This window comes from Carettochelys insculpta, chromosome 7, assembly GCF_033958435.1.
Source record: "Carettochelys insculpta isolate YL-2023 chromosome 7, ASM3395843v1, whole genome shotgun sequence".
Taxonomy (NCBI): Eukaryota; Metazoa; Chordata; order Testudines; family Carettochelyidae; genus Carettochelys; species Carettochelys insculpta.
Window position 1 is genome coordinate 62,336,180 of NC_134143.1, and position 22,286 is coordinate 62,358,465.

Here is a 22,286-nt window from a genome sequence, read left to right on the forward strand (position 1 = left end):
ATGTTTATAAAATGTGCACGTGACAATACAGTGGGAGAGGCTGCAATCACTTAAAAAAATCAGGATGAAAATCAAAAGTATTCCCTAAGGTACAATTTAACAAGAGAATTTAATTACCTAAGGAAAATTTGCAAGAAAAGAATGTAAAATGAAGCATGTTGTTCTTCAGAATTTCTCTAATTTTTATGTCGAATAGGACATAATGGAATTTATTACATATCAACAAAGACATAGCAATTTGGAATTAACTCCTGATGTTCTGAGGCAAAATTTCAGTATTTAATGAGCTTACAAATTCTGAATATTTGTATGAATTGGTGATTCTTTTCCACTTCCTCTAATTTGTAGATTAATCTGTATCTTCCCTTTTAAAACTCATTTGTTGGCTTAATAAACTTCAGCATATAAACAAAAATTCAGAGATATACCCAACCAACTTCTAATTGAACTGATTTACCATATTTACTTGAAGCATAATATTAACAAATTTTATTTGACACCAAAACCCATGAATTATATGTAAGCTGCTTTTCTCTTTTAAGTTGTTTCTATTTGCTTGTTTTTAAAGAATTCATATACAGTTCTCCCCTATCTTCAACAGGCACCAATTCTTTCATTTGTTTACCTCCCTTCCTTCTTTAACTGAACTTGATTGTTTTAAGGTGGGAGGCTATTAAGTAGCTATTGATCCTTTTTATCGCAAGGCTCTTCAATGAACCACTATGATGGCTCTTAAATTCAAGTAGTGTACTCATAAAATGAAGAGAGAAATGGAAGCTGTCTACACTCTCTGAAGGAATTCACACATTTTGTGTTATGTATTAATTCTAAACCTGAGGTGTAATTGGTGATAGAATTAGTGCAGAAGTATGGGCTCTGGATAGTATCAAGCAAATTATAAACCTTTATTTTTAAACATAAAGAATTTATAAGAGGCACCTATTACAATAGATTTTTTTCCAATTGTCTCTGGTATAAATGAATGAGTAGGAAAGATTTTTCCTCTCTATACAAATATATCAAGTGAAGTAGATCCATTTCCTTACTTTCAGATGTGAACTCTGCTACATCCATTAATCCTCAAAGATTTTGTTTCACATGAAAGAAACATTTTAAAAGCCTTGATAGCAACAATAAAGGTCAAACTCAAGCACAGATACTTCAGATTAAGGGATACTTCACACCTTACTGTTATTCTGATTATGCTTCAGCATATAAACAAACACTGTCACAAAGACATAAGCAAACACTGTCACAAAGACAAGTCTTTTAAAATTAAATCTCATCCCATGAATCATACTCATTGGAGTCAGAGAGAAAAAAAGCAGACAAAAGAAAATCAAGCAAAAATCTCATAAAAGTTCTTTGACAGCTGATACACATTTAGAGCGACATACAGAATAAATAGAACTGGACAGTCAGATAGGAATGACATTTAAAAAAATCTATGGCTCAGCATAATTCAGTTTCATTTCATTAGAAATTTCTGATAAGTAAATAAATAATCATTTAACCTCAGAATCCTTTTAAAGTGATTGCATTTGTCTACCTTTGCTGTATGCCATATATAGGTTATCACAAATATATGTAACTGCAGTGGCTCAAGATATAATTCATTTAAATAAAGATATTCTTGGTAGAATGTCACCTTGCAGAATTTATAGCTTTGAAATCTAGCAGCAATCTAGCATTCCAAAGAAATATAGTCATTTCTCATCTATACGACAAGCCAGCCAGCAAACTGTGAAATCAACAGTCGGTCACAGGTAGTTTTCTTATATTTTATATTGCAGCGTGATGCATTGTTGTAGTTGGCTACATCTACACTAGCCCCAAACTTCGAAATGGCCATTTCGAAGTTTACTAATGAAGCGCTGAAATGCATATTCAGCACTTCATTAGCATGTGGGCGGCTGCGGTGCTTCGAAATTGATGCGGCTCGCAGCCGTGTGGCTTGTCCTGACGGGGCTCCTTTTCAAAACGACCTTGCCTACTTCAAAGTCCCCTTATTCCCATGAGCAGATAGGAATAAGGGGACTTTGAAGTAGGCGGGGTCCTTTCGAAAAGGAGCCCCGTCAGGACGAGCCGTGCAGCGGCGAGCCGCGTCAATTTCGAAGCGCCGCGGCCGCCTGCATGCTAATGAAGTGCTGAATATGCATTTCAGCGCTTCATTAGTAAACTTCAAAATGGCCATTTCGAAGTTTGGGGCTAGTGTAGACACGGCCGTTGTGTTGGTTCCAAGATATCAGAGAAACAAGTTCAAGAAGATAATAACTTTCATTGGACTAACCCTTGTTGCAACCAGATGTCACCTCAAGAAGATCCCTGTGGAATTTCAAAGGTTGTCCAACAGAAGTTGGTCCAATAAAAGATGTTACCTCAGGTCTGATGTACACCACACAGACCTATATTGTGTTACCAGTGCTGGTTTTTTGTTTGTTTGTTTGTTTGTTTAAACAAAACAAGGGAGCAAGCTCCTCACTCTTCCATTGTCCCCCACCCTCACCAGCCAATCCCATGGCTGAGGCTGCCGAGTACCGGCAAGTACCAGGACAAAAAAAAAAAGCAGAGTATTACTACATTGGCTCAAGGTATGAGCACACCTCATAGCAGTGCATTTACATTGTACAGATATTATTATGTCAGCAGAAGAGCTACTGCATTTTGCAGTAACTATACTAACAAGAGAGCTCTCTCACATCAACATAGAGTGTCTTCATGGTTTAAGTACAGATATGTTCTCACTCACCATTTTTTTTTGTCTTCGCAAGCAGGAAAAATATCAAGTAAACAATTTATACAGACTTTTCTAAAGGACCTATTAATCTTGTAATTCTATTTTTCTGCAAATTTAGTATTATTGCTTCTCAAAAAAGTAGTAAGATATAATATGTCTCAAGACAACAGTAGATACAAATCAAGAGACATACAATATAGGCAATGTATTACTTTCCTTAGCAAATAGGAGAAAAGCAAATGTTTTTCTTAAGGGAAAATAAATCAGCTTATACTGTTCCCTTCCTATATTTGCTAAAAATAACAACATGCACTTCTTTTTTAAAAACTTAGTATAAAATGATACTTTAATTTATAATAAATATGATATTAAATTCTTGCATTTAGAACTGATACAGCACAAACCTCTGCAAAGGGCAAAATTACACTGCCATTTCCTTGGTAAGAATCTTAATTTGACTGCAACACAATGACCTTGCAAATCAGCTGCTAGCTTGAAATATATTTTAATTGTTATTCATACTTGTTTTTTCACCCTGTCTGTAAACCATAAGGTACTATAAAACTAATTTTGTTTTGCAGTCCAAGGCATATTGTATGGTATAAAACCCAGAAAATACATATAAATAGTTCAATGTCTTGTTTGTTTATTAGATATGATTTATCAGTGTGGAACCTCAATATTTTTCTAATGCTGTACTTTTTAATTAATAATTTGAGTTTTTTTAAAACATTCATCCTAGGAAGACAAAAACATAGAATGGCCACACTGGGTCCATCAAGCTCAATATCCTGCCTTCTGACAGTGGCTAGTGCCAGATGATTCAAAGGGACCAATCAGAACAAGGCAACTGATCCACCCCTACGGACCATTCCCAGTCTCAAGCAGCAGGACACAGCATTCAGTTGCATCACTGACCAGTTTGGCTAATAGATACTGATGGACCTTACTTATTTAATTATTTTTAATACAGTTACAGTTTTGACCTTTACAACATGCCTTTGAAAATGACTTCCATGGGTTGATAGTGTATTGTGTCACAAATTACTTCTTCATGCTTGTTTTAATTTTGCTGACCATTAATTTCACTGGGTGACCTCTGGTTCTTATGTTATACAAAGGAGTAAATAAACCTTCCTTATTTACTTTTTCCAGACCACAAAAGATTTCATAGACCTCTATTATATTGTCTCTGAGTCATCTCTTTTCCAAAGCTGGGAAGGCCAGTTTTTTTATCTGCTTTTGTGAATAAACTGTGTATACCCCTAATCCTCTCTATTGGTCTTCTCTACATTTTTTTCAATCCTAAAATACCTATGTGTAGACAGAGCAACCAAAACTTCCTGCAGTATTCAAGGTGCAAGTGTACTAGGGATATACATTCTGGCATTGTCATTTTTTTTTGTCTTCTAATCTATCCCTTTCCTAATGGTTCCTAACAATGTTAGTTTCGTTGACTGTTGTTCCATATTGAGCAAATGTTTTCAGAGAACTATCCATGATGATACCAAGATCTTCCTTGAGTGATTTTGTATGCACGTTTGTGATTACATCTTGCTATGTGCATTACTTTCCATGTATCAATATTGAATTTAATTTGCCATTTAGTTAACCTAGTTAATCTGTTTTAGGAGATACCTTTGTAACTCTTCAGTCAGGTTTGGACTTAATTATATTAAGTAATTTTCTATTGTCTACAAACTTTGCTACCTTACTGTTTATTCCATTATTCCATTCCAGCTCAACTATAAATATTTTGGACAACACTTGTCCTACCAAAGATTCTTGGGAGACCCACTTTTTATGCATTCTGAAAATAGACCATAAATTCCTACCCTTTGTTTCCTATCTTCTAACTGGTTACTCATCCATGAGAGGATCTTCACTCTTATCCCTGGACTAAATATTTTGCTTAAGAAACCTTGGTGAGAGACATTAAAGGGTTTCTGAAAATCTAAGTTCGAAGGACCTGTTGGACTGTTCTGCACACGTTACTTGACCCCTTAAACAAATTCTAATAAATAGGCCTGATTTACTCTCACAAAGGCCATTACTACTCTTCCTTAACAAACTACAATATGTTCAATTATATTAGTGATAACTGGCAAGATCACCTCTTGGGCCTTTTTTTAAAAAGTGGTGTCACATTAACTATTGAACAGTCATCTGATACAGCACAATGGGTTACATGCCAGTTAGTAGTTTCAGAACTCTTGGGTGAATGCCCTGTGGTCATACCCACTACACTAGCCCACTATCTTGTCTTTCCACAGTGGCCAATGTCAGATGCTTCAGAGAGAATAAATGAACAGGAGATCATCAAGTGATCCATCTCCTGTCATCCTTTCCCAATACAACTCTTTTTATTTGGACGGATTTTTCTTCAGATCCTACCTGTATTTTTTTGAACTTCTATTCTCTCACTTTTAATAGGACAGTGTCTCCAATTAAGAAATCCTTCTTTCAGGAATTGTCCTTCAGGAACTTTGTGTTCCTCCTGATCTGTCAGCTTCTCTCTCCCTGTAGTTTAAAACTCTTCTATAATTAAATTTTACATGCTTGCAAGCTGGCTCCTTTTTTTGTTTAGGTAGATTCCATTTTCCTATATAAGCATCTCCAAATATGTTCCCTAGGCCCCAATAAACCTATAATCCTCTTCCCAACATTATCATCTTACCCATGCTTTGAGACCCAGCATTTCTGCGTGTTCAACTGGCCCTGCAAGTGGAATTCCAAGAATTTCAGAAAATGCTACAATAGAGGTTCTGGGCTGTCATTTTATCAACATAAATCTGGACTCTATGACCTCTCACCTACCCTTCCCCATGTCATTGGTATCTACATGCACCGTTGTCATGAGGTGCATTCCACAATTCTGATGGGAATATGATTATAATATGACATAACTGGAATATGTTTTATGAGAAATGTGTCATGTGATACCATTAGAAAAGTTATAATCTGCTAAATATTTATATCATCTTTGTGCATGTATCAGTCATATATTTGAAGTCAGACGTATGAAGTATAAACCTGTATTACTATCATAGTCATGCTAATTGAGCACCTTTAGTAATGCTCAAGGAACTTTATGGCCGAATACCCAGGACAATGATCTGTGAATAGACTTGTTTCTCCTATAAGCCTGAGAGAAGAGTCTAAGGTGATTCCTATCAACACATGCGGTAACGTCATCTGATCCTAGAATCCATTTTGGATGTTGTATTTTTCCACAAGAGCAAAGGGAAAGTTTAGACTAAACACAAAGATTCACATCTTTTGCAAAATCCTTTTAAGATAAGAAGATCAGGGTTGCCAGTTCTCCCCTGAGATTCTACCCAAGGTGACTGGAAACTGAACAGGGAAGAAACTGGGCCCATAATGGACAGATGTCTTGTCTGTGACAAAGATTATTAAAACAACTTTTAGGGTGAGATATTACAAGTAACTAATTTCTTTAGTATATTAGGCTTAGTTTGCATGCTCTATTTTGTGTAGTTACCTGTTCTGTGCTATCTCTTATGACCAGTTAAATCCTCCCTTTTCTACTTAATAAAATCACTTTTGTTTATTAATAAACTCAGTGTAAATAATTGTTACCTCTGGGGACAAAGAGTCTGTGCACATTTTCACTTACACTAAGATACAGGGTACATTTTATGAGCTTACTCTGGATGGAATTCTATGCAGCATAAGACAGATTTATCTGGCTTTCAGCTCCCAGCAGGGCTAAATATCTGAGTCCTGAAGACAGGTACCTTGCTGTGCTATTAAGCTCATTACCTAATGAATAAAATCATTAGTCTTTAAGGTGCTGTAGGACTGCTTATTTTCAGTAAAGGTCAGCAGTTTTTGGGACATGGCCTGGACCTCATGCCTGTGTTGTGCCTCAATAAGACAGGGTTACAGAATGCCCAGGATGTCAGGGAAAGCAGGCTTAGTGAAATCTCAACGCTTGCTTATTAAGTGCATCTGACTTTCATGCTCCTTCTTTAAAATATTATGCAAAACTCTCCTTTTTACTGATCCTGCTTGCTAGCCCTTCTGGTCCCTTTCAATCTTACTCTTTATAATAACTGTGCTCTCTAAGCCACACATGATATAGGTGGACCTTCCAACAGTCAAAAACAACATCATCAAATGTTAGACTGAATAGCTAAAATCCACACACAAAATGGTGACTTGCTCCCACAACTACCTACATTGTACAGCAATTAACACACACATCCTTTCCTCCTTCATCCCATTTCCTGGCCCACATAGCTATAAAGAGACCTCGCAGCATACGTAAACCTCAACAGTTCAGAATGGGCCTTCTTCCCAAAAAATGATCTGCTGGCAGTCTCCCCTTTTCTAAATCTAATGAACTCCAGCTCAGGAAACTTTGCAGATCACAACTTCAATTACACAGACAGAGGGGAGAATTTGTAGCACAAACATTTGGGCTACATCTACACTTTCGATATTAAATAGGAAGAACACAGCACTTTTTCTGGCAGACTTCTTCTTCTCCACATGAGGAAGAATACCTTTTTAAAGATTCTTTCAGGAAAAAAACACATGTAGGTGCCATGTAGCCAGACAGAACCCCACCCCCCCTTTTCCTCTACTCCATCTTGCCTTCCCTAGGTGCTTCAGAGCACAAAAGGGTTAAAAGGAATAGCCCAGCCCTGGAATGCTGGAGAGCTCTGATGGGCTTATCTTAGCCACAGGTCTTTGAAGCTCCCGGAGCAAAGCTAAGAACAATGGGCTAATTAACAGACGGGCCACGGACTGCCCTTGGCTAATTACCATCAGTTGATTGGCAAGGACACTTGTCCCAGACAGGAGGAAAATCTCCTGGCCCATTAAGACACAAATGCCCTCAATTGTCTATCTCACAGGTGTGAACTACACCCTCGAACTCCCTGTGAAAACCAGTATCAGACACTTTAATTCAATTAAACCAAGGAAGAAGACTACGTGACCCAATGGGTATAAAAGAGGAGTCCGGCAGACCCCCTATTTGAGCTCCAATCATCTTTCCTGTCAGACAGGAGGGTGGGGGTCTCCACAGGTCCCCAGGGACGCTCGACTCCTGGAAAAAAAGGACAAAGGACTTCTTCCCAAGGGATTGAGAGGAAAACTGGCCAAGCCATGTTGGTAATGCAGGGGTGAGGATAAGACCTGCTAAATATTTTACTTTTTATTTCTTTTGCGCGCATTTAACAAGTATAGATCTATGAATTAGAGTGTATGCTAGCTATTTGTAATCAAAATATAAACCTTGTAACAATTGTAACTACAAGAGCTTAACTCACTAGGTAAACAAATAAAGCAACGTTGTAACAGTAAGAGCTTAACTTGCTAGATAAATAAACAAAGTAATTGATTAAGTGGTAACCTGACTCTTCCTGTTACTGTGTAAAACTGAACACAAAACAAAGAACCTAGCTGTTTTTCAGCGGCTCTCAGCCCGGTCACTAGTGAGCTCTGCCCTGGCAGTTGAAATCTCATATTAATACAAGGGCATAGTGGCATCTCACCAGGCCATCAGCTAACATTCCATGGGGACCCTTTTTTCAAAGAACAGTCCTCATGGCACCAAATTTTTCAATCCCACTCCCATTCTTTTAAAAGAGCGAGGACTGCATGGACACTATCAAAAGAGCAGATCAATTTTTTCAAACCGCTGTTTTGTGTGTGAACGCGCTCTTTTGAAAGAAATTTTGTTGGAAAAGATCTTCTGGAAGAACTTCTTTCAAAGGATTGCTGTAGACTTGGGGTTTAAAGTTTGAAATAACCAGCACTTTGAACTCAAGTTACCTGAACTGTATATTTCTGTATTTCATCCAGAACAAATTCCACTTCCTTTGAGGTCGTTAACGAGGCAAGATTCCCACTCAAATTGTAGCAGTATAGTTTGGCATTATCATAGCTTTCACGACTAGAATTTATGCGGAGGCAGGCATCACCAATGTGACTCCATCCTTCCCCACACAGATGAGCTAGTACAGAAGTCAGATTAAGATACAAGTTGACAAGTTAACGAAAAAGAAAAAGCAAAACAAAAACATGCCAATGCACATCTAGAAGCTCATCTTTTATCTTTTCAAGCCACAATCCAGTATATAGCCTTACTCAGTTTCATCATAATTTGTAAACATAATATTATTAAACAACTTAGAAAATCGAGTTTTATATTATTTTGAATGTAAGTGCAGTAGAAGTGCCAATTAACAAGAAAAATACAAGATATATGGTAGTGCAGTAAGTGCTATTCTGAGTTACAGCTTAATTGCATGGCTAGTACAATCGTTCTGATAGTTATAAGGACTTGAATGTAAATAAGCATTCAAGGCTGAACTATGCAAATAATGTACACAGGTTTAACATTTTCAGTGCAAAGGCAATATCTGTCTGAGGAAAAAAATAGTAAATTAAAGATGATCATCTTTTTTAGAACCAAAAGACTACAAATGTGAGACACAAGGTCATTTTTATGACCTTAAAATAATACTCTCCTTAGAACAGCATGATGGCTATACACACAATTCAAAGTATCAGTACAAAGACATTTCTGATACTTTAAAATTTTGGGGGAAGATAGATTTTTAATGTTTTTATTAATATATGTTTCGCTTTATTCCCAGGCATGTTATTGTTAAAAATGAGTAACTAGTTGATAGCAGTTAATGCATTCTATTAAACTAGGGCCATTACAGATTGTTTACATGTAATTTATAATTGCATAACATTTATTATTCAAAATTATTCGCTGAGCAATTTCTGCAAATAAGTTTTGTATGATAGATTGTTCAGAAGTGGTTTGTTACAATAATCTGGTGTCAAAATCACACTTTTACTAGCTTTGATTAGACACATAAATCTAACAGGTATTGTTAATGTCCCCTGATTGCGTATGTATGACATACCGAATCTTTTTTACAGTAAGACTATCTGGGGGTAAGAAAGTCAAAATTTTGTTTCAGGGAACATTCTACATTATTTACAAACTGCCAGTGAACCCTATCAGTAGATTATCTTTGAAAAGGAGATCTTAAAGGGGAGTGAGCACAAGCAAAACAAATTCATTTTTTCTAGCTGAGTAAACATTATGAAAATTAGTTTGGGAGATTCACTCAACTCTCAACACAATTAAAAAGCAGAGTTCAAATTTCAAAGCATTTACCTGGTAAAGCCTGGCATTCTTGCTGACGCTGATCCCACTGGCAGTTCAGGTTTAGTGAACAACTTTTACAGCTGGTCAATTTATTACAGATCTGTTCATTTCTCACATGACATTTGGTGTAGTTTTTGACTGACTATAAAAAAACAAAACAAATACAGAGTATACCATTTGTTAAACTGCTCACAGACTAGAAATCAGGAGTAAAGTGCACATGCTTCCTACCAATCCCGTTCCTTGTGGATTAGGCAAGCAAATCAATCCATAGATTCTAAAAAGGCAGGAAAGAATTATGGTGTGACTGGCTGGAGAAGGAAAAAGAAAAAGGACTTCATAGGGCAACGAAAAAATAGCTAGAGAACAGAAAGCACAAAACGTAGAACCATTAGTAAAGTAATTTGTTTTTGGATTTTCAAAAAAAAAACTACTTGCATTAAAGATCTGAAGTACAAAATTTGAAAGTTTAGCAAGAACAAAAGAATAAATCAGGAACAAAAAAAACTCCCTCTGTGCTTCAGTGAATAAGAAACAGCAAATTTTTAGCTAGGATCCTTCAATGATTACAGTATTGCCTTCTATGAAAGGCATTTGTGTTTTTCCTGTTAGGGCTCCTTGCTCAATTCAGGTTTATGAGAATTTGGTAAAGATCTATTTGGTAAAGGATTTCAATATCACACAGCATCGAAAACCTACTGATCGCTATACTTACCTACACCTTTCGAGCGTCCATCCTGCACACATAACTAGATCCTTTGTTTACAGTCGAGCTCTTACATACAATCGCATTTGCTCTGATCCAACTGACAGAGACCAAAAACTACAAGATCTTTACCAAATATTCATAAACCTAAATCACCCACCAGGAGAAGTGAAAAAACAAATTGACAGGGCCAGATGAATACCCAGAGAACAGCTGCTCCAAGATTGGCCCAAAAAAGCCAAGAACAGAACACCACTGGTCATCACCTATAGCCCCCCTACTCAAACCACTGCAATGAATTATTAAAGACCTACAACCTATCCTTAATCAGGATGCCACACTCCAGAAGGCCCTACGTGACATGCCTGTTCTCTCCTACAGACAACCTCCCAAACTCATGAGGATCCTCACTAACAGCCACAGTCTATACCTCAGGAATACCAGTCCTGGAACCTTTCCTTGCAACAAAGCCCTCTGCCAGCTTTGTCCACATATCTTCTCTGGAAATATCACTACTGGACCTAACCAGGTTATTCACAGAATCACGGGCACATTCACAAGCTCCTCTACTATCATCATATATGCCATCACGTGCCAACAATGCCCAGATGCTTTGTGTATTGGACAGACTTCTAACTCCCTTAGACAAAGGGTTAATGTGCACAAAAAAGACATCAAAACACTCCAGATCCACAAACCAGTTAATCAACATTTTAATGGAATGGGCCATTTTGTTAATGACTTAAGAGTATGTGTGTTACTGAAAAAAAGAGTTTTCACACCGCTATTCAAAGGGAAGCAGTTGAGCTGTCTTTTATATTCAAATTTGGCACATTAACACATGGTTTGAACCGGGATGGGAATTTTCTGAGTCATTATAGGGGCTCGTCTGCATACTTGGCTTAATCTAATTCTTGACCTCCCCCCCGCCGCTGCACCCCTCCACTCTCTGATTTGCTCACCTTGATTATCTTTTTTCTGATTTGTCCTCCTTGATTACTGTTTCTGGTTCTCTGTGCCTTAAATATTGAGTCTGGTCTGGTCTGGCTGTGGTCTGAAGAAGTGGGTCTGTCCCATGAAAGCTCACCTAATAAATTATTTTGCTAGTCTTTACAGTGCTACTTGACTACTTTTTGTTTTGATAGTGTATAGACTAGCACAGTTTCCTACTGAGTATGTGTGAAGTGTAGCACCACTATAAGAAGGAGAGACCCAGCTCAATCTGGGCTGATTACTGGAGAAGAAGGTATGTTGCAGGCTCCTGCTGCAGAACAACTGGCACTTCATGAGGCAAAGACCAGCCAGACTGCAGTGATCCATGACGCACTGCTCTAGGTGCCACAGTGGGAGAAGGGACTTGGGGAATCACAAGACCACTAGCTGGTGGAGAAGGAGGGTCCCGGTTCCCCATCCTGGCCCCCACTTGTCAGGGGCGGGGGGGTGGGCTTGGCCTGCCTCACCAGCTCTACACTGTGGCCACTCGATTGCACAGGCCTGACTGGCAGTCAAGGCAATTGTACAGACTCTGGACATTAGACTGCTTCACATTCCTGATTGTGAAGGCAGCTCTGTTGACTCTGGCCACAAAACTACAGAGCCCTGATTGGGAAAGTGGCCCTACTGCATAAGCCTGATAAAAAGGGTGACAGTAGGGACTCCAACTTATGGATCACCTTGCTCTAACACACAGAATGAGGAGATTGACTTTGCTATTAGGCCATGTCACTCCAACACTCTGAGAGGTTACACAGACTTAACTACAGGCCCATAATGACCTGAGTCCCACCCTAAAAGAGCATGGAGCAGGCATGATCTGCAACACTCACACATAATAATTTTACATTCAACAACCACATTGTACATACCATGCTCCTTCTCATAACACAAGAACTAGGAGTCACTTACAGGAAATTAACAGACAGCAAACAAAAGGGAATATTTCTTCACACTATGAACCTATGGAACTCCTTGTCTGAGGATATTGTGAAGGCCAAAGCTGTAACAGGATTCAAAAAGAGAACTAGATAAATTCATAGGAGATAGATCCATCAATGGTTATTAGCCAGGATGGGTAGGAATGGTTTTCCTAGCCTTTGTTTGCCAGAAGTCGGGAATGAGCAATAGGGAACGGATCAACTGATGACTACCTGTTCTGTTTATTCTTTCTGGGAAGGAAGACAGAATACTGAGCTACATAGACTTTTGGTCTGACCCAGAATGGACATTCTTATGTTTGTATGCAAGATTTATGTTAAACAATCTGTTTTCTCTTAGAGCTAGCTGTGACTTAGAGCTTCCCCAGACGTGAAGAAGAGCTCTGTGTAGCTCAAAAGTGTGTTTTTTACCTACAGAAATTGACCACCCTATCTTTCTTACACAAGTATGTCAAATGATACAAACCTGCTTTTAGCCTAAAGTGATGTCAGAACTACATTTCAAACTCTGCTCTTTAGCCACATGTAATAAGCACTGGCAAATGTGAGAGAGAAAGCAAGCTCACTTGCTATTGTGGCAACATTAGGTTGCTAACATTATTACAGCAGACAAGTACAACCAAAGTGAACAAAACTGCAGGAAGTTTATACCAAGAAGAAAAAAAATGGGAAACAGGATTTAGCTATTTTAACTTCCTTTCTTCTTTTTCCGCTCAATTATTGTGCTACAAAGATCCTATATTAAGAATTAATTTTCACCACCATCAGCAAAAACAATCTTTACATTTTTTGGTTTTTAACCAAAAACTTTTAAAGTTTTTTTGATTGGTTTTATGAGATACTTTTAAATCAACATCTCAGCTATGATAACTGGGCCTCTTATAGTTTCTGTCTCACAGCCAAACAATCTAAAAAGACTGTTTAGATATTTCAGCTATATTAAGCAGCAAAGAAATTCAACTCATTAACTGAAATAGAAAGACAATCCCTCAGGATGGTTTATTCAGATAAAATCTGAGCTAAATAATCCATCAACAGCAGGTAGAATAACAAACAAACGTACACTGAGGCCTTCAAGATATCTCCAGGTTTGTAGATACCATAAAGGTTTCTATAAATTTAACCATTTGTCAATTTTATATGCGTCGCTCTCTAGCACAAAGTGTGTCTGCTATATATATTATTTCTTCAGATTTCTGAAATGTAACTATAGGCCCATTCCGTAAATTAAAATCAGAACATAAGCAAAAGACTTCCCATAAATATATTCACTCAATGGATTAGACAAGAGATTCAAAAAAGAAAGAAAGCAGGCTTTGCCACATAATTGGAAGGTTAACAAACGTGGGTGGATGGAGGACCAGGAAGGGGAGTAGGTTCTAAAGCCCAAGAACATTTCACAAACCCAATAGAGGTTCCTCTCATGCACACTGAAGAAACTATGGCTCAAGCACATCAACTGCAGGTAACAAGATGTCAAACCATTTAGGGCTTTATTGGTTAAAATGAACATCATCAATACCAATGTTGACAATGTGGCACTAGTGTAATGTATTGACAATGTGCTATTATATTAATAAACTATGGCACCCAACACAGCATTTGGGTTCTGAATGCCACCCAACCCAAAATGTAAGTCCACATATTATAGCAGTCTAACTTCAAGGTGACAAAGGCATGAATAATGGTGGTAAGGTTTCCACTGGGTGGATAAAGATCGCATTTGTCTTTGCCACAGCTGCTATCTGGGAACCCAGGAACAGCTCAGTATATAAAGCAGCACCACTAAAATGCACACCTGCTTCCCAAATGGTAGTCACATTCCCTTAGAAAGGAGTGCTGAAATAAACTTCCCCCAACTCTTCCGGCTGCTTCCCTCAGCCCATTAGCATCAGCTCAGTCTTTGGACTCAGTTGCTGCCAGCTAATTCTCAGTCTCCTCCTAGGCACTGGGTAAGTTACTTCCTTTGCTCCAGTTGAGTCAGATATGTTGAAGACATTGAGGTGGATATTATCAGTATACTGAATACAATGGAGTCCAAGTCTTCTGACTAACCCTCCAGGAAGCCCTGTACACACCCTGAACAGTAATATATATGAGATGTATGTAGCACATTTACACGATGAAGACAAGTTTTTGAATGTTAATGGTGTGCTGGTATGCTATAAAACGTGAAAAAAGGAGACGCAACCCCAGGCCAATGATACAGGTTAGTGCAGCAGTAGTGATGTTAGTGCATCAGTCTGCTCATCATTAAGAAAAAACAATCCACTTGTAACTTGCTGGGTATTAAAACAGCGTAACTGTTAAAATTAGATTTCAGTCATACATAGAATCAATTTAACTAATGTTGGAGCAATCTAACAATAGGTTAGAGGTTTTTTGAGGCTCTTTCTGGCCCAGGTTCAATAGACTATGAAATAGACTATGAAAGGTACCTGTTACTTTTCTGTTCTGTAGCAGAGGCAACTGTGAGCATCAAGAGCGAGATGGATATTTCAAAGGAGGAAGGAGAAAAAGCATTGAAACGACTAAAGAACAACAAGAGCCTGGAAATGATAAGATCACAGGAGAGAGGATCAAATATGGCGGAGAAAGCATGATTCAGGAAATACACTGACTATGTAATATAGCATGGAAAGAAGGGAAGGCACCTAAGGAATGGACAAGATCTGTACTAGTGACAATACCCAAGAAAGGAAGTACATTGGAGTGCAAGAACTACAGAACAATTGCCCTAACGAGTCATCTAGGTAAGGTGCTGATGATGATACTAGCTGAGAGACTAAGATCGCAGATAGAAGAACATATAGCAGACAAGCAAGCCGGGTTCAGAAAAGACAGAAGTACCATACAGCAGATATTGGCACTAAGACTGATAGCGGAGAAAGCTCAATGAAAGAACAAAAATGTATACGCTTACTTTGTCTATTTTCAAAAGGCATTTGACAGTATAGATCAGAAAGTGACGGGCAGTGTTGGAGTCATACAGAGTGGATAGCAGACTAATACAGCTGTTGAAAGATATCAGTGATAATGCGGAGGCAGCATTGAGAACATGCAGGGAGTTGGGAAGTTGGTTTAAAACAAGTAGAGGTACGAGACAAGGAGATCCAATATTGCCAAGTATCTTCATCACACGTCTGGAGAGAGCGATGGACAAGATCAAGGAAGAGGTAGAAGGGATATCTGTGCATGGGAAAAGAACTAATAACTTGAGGTTCACGGATGATATAGCTATCGTTGAGGAGAAGCTAGTGACAATGGTGCAGGTGTTAAAAGAAGAAGGGAAGCGGTACGGACGCATTATGAAAATCGTTAAAACAAAAACAATGGTATTTGGAGATAAGGAAATCGGAAGGAAGATCAGTGTGCATGGTATTGAACTAGAAAATGTAGAGAAGTTCACATATCCGGGGAGCAACATAACGTATGATCTAGACTGTAAGGAGGAAATAGCGACTAGAACAGCGAAAGCAAGAGCGAGTTTGAAGGCGATGGATAAGATCTGGAAAAGCAAAGCAATTAGCTTAAGAACAAAGCTGGGCGTATTGCAAACGTATGTATTCAGCAGCATGTTGTACAGATGTGAGACATGAGTGATAACAAAAGATTCGAAAAGAAGATATTGGCATTTGAAAGGAGTTGTTATTGAAAGATTCTGAAAATAGGATGGATGCAGAAGGTCACCAATGAGGAATTACATAGGAAAATACAGCCGAAAGAGAACCTGCTGCAGAAGGTTATAAAACGGAAGCTACAACTATTTGGACATATTTGCAGAATGAACGACGAACGAAAAATCAAGACTCTAGTATTCGGCAAAATGGATGGTTTGAATAAGAGAGGCAGACCGCACAGAGAATGGATAGATGATGTAGTAGATTGGTGTGGAGCTAGTCTACAGAAACTAAGCCACTCTGCACTGGATAGGGAATGATGGAAGGAAATAGTGAGAGAGGCATCAGACACCAACGGGCGCTGAGCCCATGGTTATTGATGATCAGGATGATGATGAGACAGATAATTTGTTGTTGAAGAAGGAGTCTATGTAGCTGCATGCTACACAGTGAAAACAAATGCTGCAAAATGACACAACACCTGCATATACAGTATGCACATGAACTGCACAGAATCTCTGGTGGGAATTTGCATTTGGTTTGGCTTAATCACTATACATATTGACAAAACTGCCTGAGACACACATTACAATGAATTTTAAATTACAAGTAAGCGCCATCTGTTCCCATACAGCACCACCTCTCTCCCGCCCCATATTCCTTGTTAACACATCATTATCACAATATCAAAATCCCAAAGCACTCAGGCTGTTTTAAGAAAATGAATTATTCTGGTAGTAACCTTACATGTGAAACACAATTTTGGGGGATTTGTACCACTATTTTTAATAGTAGAGAGTCTACTGAATGCAGAAAACCCAAGGCTATTTAATAATGTTTAGAAGGAAATTCAAACTCTAGTGACTATTCTCCTATAATATATTCTAATGCATTCCACTATTCCCAACCCTTATTTCCCTTAAATCCAATTTACACATTGCTTTCCTGAAAATCTCATTAGCTCAGTGTAAATGTAACTCCAATAGATAATTCATATTAAAGCCAGTATTAAGTTATAATCTGAGCTAACAAAACCAATGAAATTCAGATTTATGACAGCACATCTGTTACTCAGGTTCACATACTGCTGTGGGACATCTGTAATATTTATGCACAAGGGTATGTGTAAACTATCTTACATTTTCATTTCCTCACTTATGTCTGATTTGGCTACCTTCTTGGGTTCCAGTCTTGTTATTGCTGAACACCTGGGCAGACTTCTGCATCCACGTGTGCTATCCATTGCAAGATCCAGACTCCAATTCTATTAATATCTTAGAATTTCAAGAAATAGCCGCAGAAAACGCCTATTAAATCAACGAGCTCATTCTCCATTTACTGCAGGATTGTTCTGGGTAATATATTCTTTGACTGGTTTATCCTGTATATTTCTAAATGATTCAAACAGCGCTTCTACCATGTCCTTTAGGTGACCACAGTATTCATCAGTCTAATATTTTCATTAGAGATTTCACCCATATTTTCCTTTACTCAGTTTGATAATTGTAAGCCTATTTATATCATCTCAAGCCATCTCTCATACACAGCATTTCCCCATCCTTGATGTTTAACTAGGTAGATGATTCTCTTTTCCTCCAAACTGGTTAAATGGTATTATTTCAAGCAAGTGTCACACTTATCACTGGAGCAAGAAACAGTATCCCTGTTCCAAAACTTGATGTACTGCTCTTTATTATCAATCTTTCCTCATTGTCTCCATTAGCCTTCAGTCCTCATAAGAGTGCTCAAATACCAGATCATTTTAATGTTTTTTGTTTGTTTGTTTTACTAACATCTGTTAGCTCAACTGAAACTTTAAGGACTGTCCCAACCATTTACTCATCTATTTCTGACTCCACCTGGCCCTTTGTGCCGTGAGCTTCTGTGGAAATGGAGGTGAGTGGACAGTGTGTACAAAAAGCAGACATGGCTTGTGCCAGTGTTATTGACTGGGAGGGCCACATAAAACAGGGAATCATGACATGGGTCTCTTTCTTGTGTGGTCTGACTGGGATCACATCTTGGCCCTATGATATAAATTACTTGGAAGAAAATGTAAAATCAACACTGACAAAGTTAACAGATTACACTAAAAATTGGGAGAGCTGAAGAGTGAAGATGACAAGTCACTAATTCAGAGAGCTCTAGATTGCTTGGCATAATGGGCATAAGCAAACCACCTGCATGTTCATACAGCTAAATGTAAATGCACACATCCTAGAATGAAGTAGGAAAGGCATATTTATGGAAGCAGGAAGCAGTGAATGTGAAAAGATTTGAGGGATGTTTGGATAATCAGGTGAGCTTGAGCTCCCAATAGGATGTTGTAGCCAAGAGAATTTATGTGATTTTTAAATGAAAAAAGAGAAGATTTTTGAGTATGAGGAGAAGAAGTTTACAAATATATTGTTACAGGTGTGATTGCTGATGAAATACTGCATCCAGTTATAGCACTCACAGTTCAAGAAGGATGCTGATAAACTGTAGAAACTTCATAGAAGAGCCATAAGAATGGCTACAGTGGTGCATGCAAGGAGTTCAACCTATTTAGCTTAACAAATAGGTTAAGGGGCCACTTGATTATAGTCTAGAAGTATCCAAATGGGAGCAAATATTGAACGATGGGGACTTCAATCTAGTAGAGAAAGGTATAACTTAATTGCTAGAAGTTGAAGCTAAACAAATTCTTACTTGAAATAAGACAACTTTTTAATGGTGAGAGTAATTAAATCATCACAACAATTTATCAAGAATCACAGTGGATTCTGCATTACTAAGAATTTTCAAATAAAGATTAGACTTCTTGTATTTTTATTGTCTATGCTTCCAATAAAATCCACTTTCTGACAATAACCTATTATCTACTGGCTCAGATATATTCCCGGTCAGCTCTGAGTATTTTAGTGTGTATTTCATCAGCCCTTTGTGACTTGAAGGCATTTAAACTGTCTAAGAAATTTTTAATTTGTTCTTTCCCTATCTTAGTCTCAGATCCTACCTCATTTTAACTAGTCTTCATTGTGTTACATACCCAATCTCTACTGAACTTTAGGTGAAAACAAACAAAAAAGTCACTTAGTGCTTTTGCCATTTTGATATTTTCTGTTTTCGTCTTTCGCACATTCATTGTAGTAATTATCTGAAGTAAAATATAATAATAATAGTTTATTCAATGCTGTTAAATGGTGAAATAATAACAGGGATGGGGATCCTACAACCCACGGGCGGGATCTGGCCCTGGCTAACTTAGAGCCAACTCATGGCAAGCCTTGGCACCATGCCCTCAAGAGGCTGTAGTACGAGCACCAGCAGCCCCTGATACCAGTGCTATCCTCTGCACCCAGGACTGAGCTCTGAAAAGCTCTGAAGCCCCCAAGCCTCAGCACTCCCTCTTCTGGGACCTGTAGTACAAGCACCTGCAACTCCTAAGCCACATCCATGAGTTGGGGGTGTGGGGGAGTTGAGGTTTTTTATTCTTGTTGGGAGGCAGGTCAGTGAGGTTTTCCTTAAAAATATATTTTGTTTGCTGGGAGCCAGGTCAGTGAAGCGTGGTAATTTTTTTTTCTTCTGGGGGGAGGGATTTGATTCTCACTGGTATGTGGTCTCTGACTAAAGAAGTCCCCTTACCCTTTGTGTATAGAGAAGCAAAGGTAACTATATATCCAAATACTCACCATACTGCAGTTACTGTTCGCTGAAATACACTTCTTGTCATCACACCACTGGCAACCATTTGTATTGGCAGTACAACTGGCACAGTCTGCATATCTGTAACATCTGTCATCTGCAGCAACTTTAGCACAAATACAAGACAGAACAAATTGCAAGATGAAAGAGAGAAAGTATTACATTTCTTCACATTTTAACTGCTTCTTGGGATGATATCTGGTATTTTCATGATTGTAAACATGACGCTCAATCTAGGATGCAAGTTACTTTATAGGAAATCAACAATATTAGATTAATATTATTTATATCTTTTCAAACACTTGCTCTTTAACACACATTATCTGAAGTTTCATATGACCCTGACCTGTCAAAGAAATATTCCTTGATCTGTAATTTATCGACTGATACTAGAACAGTACATGGAGTCAAGGCCACATCTTGCAGCTGCAGCTGGAGTGCCAACTCCATGAGAAGGAGTTTAAGCCTCTGGTCTCTCTTTGTAGTAGTTCTAGGCTTAACCCACTGGCAACTGAGCACTTGTCTGGGAGATGCCTTCTTCCAAATGCTTCAGGCACACAGCTTACGGGTCACCTGTAGGCAAATGCTTCCCACATTGTGAACACAGCTTGAAACCTTGGGGCCACTGCATGCCTGGTGAGCATGAAATAAAGGAGGATGGGAAAATTACAGTTGACTTCACAAATACCACTAGAGAAAAAGTCTTCCTATGATCATGCATGCAGGCATGCGCACACGTACGCTGGGATGCACAGGAGCAAGTACTCGAAGAACATAGGATTGTGAAAGGGTGGTTCTGCTACACCCTGACCTAGGAAGGGGCAGTGAAGGTGGGTTTCCTGGCCTGCTTACACAGCCTGCACACCTTAAACTTGAGTTCTTTTCTTCATCTACTAGTCTATACATAATCTTGCTGCCACATTCATCTGTTCTCATTTCCCTTACAACCCATGCAGTCTAGTGTTTCTATTTTTTGTCTATTTTCCTTGCATCTGTGATTCCTCCTCGATCTGGAGCACTGTTCTTGTCTAAATCCAATGAGCCCCTTCTTCCTCCCTCCTAAAATTCCTCTTTAAACTCCATTCTATCAAGCAATGCCTGGTTTCTTTCTCTCAGTCATGCTCCTCCCCATCTACAGGTCCTGAACCACAACTTTGCTAGTGTTTTACTATCTTACGTAGACTGGGCTCTCTTTAGACATTGAGAACATGTTACAATTTTGTTTGGAAAACACCAAATTTTTGGCACTGTATAAAAGATTTATAAAATTAACTACTAACATTATAAAAACACCTGCAGTCCAACTAACACTGATGTTTCTGACAATCAAAATAAAGACAGATGGGTCAGTCTGATTATAATATTTCTTAAAACTGAGTGATCCCCAAAAAGTTATATTGTGACCACTTCCCTTCTTAAAAAATTACATATCTTTTGAGTGTTCTATTTCTATTTCTTTACACTGACATACAAGGAAGGACCTGTAACGAAACTAAGATATAACCCATTATCTACCATTTCATTTCATTTATAAGAAGACTTTCCTTACACCAAAGAGAGGGTGACATGTTAATCCTGAAGCACCATCAGTTAAACAACTGATGTTCAAAATAAGAAAATGTCTGTAAACAGTTATGGAAGCACTATACTTCACCCTATGTAAAATTATATTTCAGTGAAGTGTAGAAAAGTTAGACCACTCACCTGTTTTTCTGGGACACCTGGCTTCAAGGACATGGTTAGCATGTCCAGATTCCCAGGATTCACAATGGTTTTTATTCCACAGACACCTTATCCCTGGACCAGCATTTTTACATAGTTCTTCCTGTCTGAATGCTTCACAGTCTGGAGGCTTGTACACAAGGATATCATTCAACAGAACACTTGAAAACCCCCCAAATATGTACACGGACCTAATGATGAAAGAAGGAATATAAAATAGCTGTTTTTAATCAATAAAACACTATTAAAGCTATATTTTCTTGCTTTTTAGTGATCTTCACATACATTATGACAGTATTCTTCACAACAGTCAAATTAAGATTAAAGATATTTCCCTTAAAATCCTCATGTACATGATTTTTCAAAATTTGTCCCAAGATGAAACTTAGAGTGTGCCTATACTCAACCAAATTGCATGTATTAGAAAAAATATCAAGTCACACACAAAAAATGGGTGAGAAGGAGGAACAAGCACTGTACAGGAATCAGTATTCTTTTTTTGGTCAGAAGTCATACGAACATCTGTTGTATGACTAGAAAGTCTGCACTAAGAGACTGAGACCAATGAGTATCTCACTTTCAGGCAGAAGAAGCCAAGTAACACCAGACAGCAGTCATGGACATCTCTTAGTAGCACTGAATTTCTTTAATTAAGGCCATAACTTTTTTTTCCTCTTTCCACTTAAAATTAACAAGATCTGAAGAATTAATCCCCCCA

At 38.2% G+C, this 22,286-nt stretch overlaps 1 protein-coding gene across 4 annotated transcripts in view; it reads right to left on the reverse strand.

The window, feature by feature from the left end:
• Positions 1 to 22,286, reverse strand: part of ATRNL1 (attractin like 1) — a 1,060,182-nt gene that overhangs the window by 812,258 nt on the left and 225,638 nt on the right. For all 4 annotated transcript variants that reach the window (XM_074999076.1, XM_074999077.1, XM_074999078.1 and 1 more), the window contains exons 13-16: positions 21,551 to 21,759; positions 19,834 to 19,952; positions 9,909 to 10,041; positions 8,543 to 8,724 (exon numbers count right to left, since the gene is read on the reverse strand). In XM_074999076.1, the coding sequence (XP_074855177.1) occupies positions 8,543 to 8,724; positions 9,909 to 10,041; positions 19,834 to 19,952; positions 21,551 to 21,759 (643 nt within the window). The remainder of the gene's footprint in view (positions 1 to 8,542; positions 8,725 to 9,908; positions 10,042 to 19,833; positions 19,953 to 21,550; positions 21,760 to 22,286) is intronic.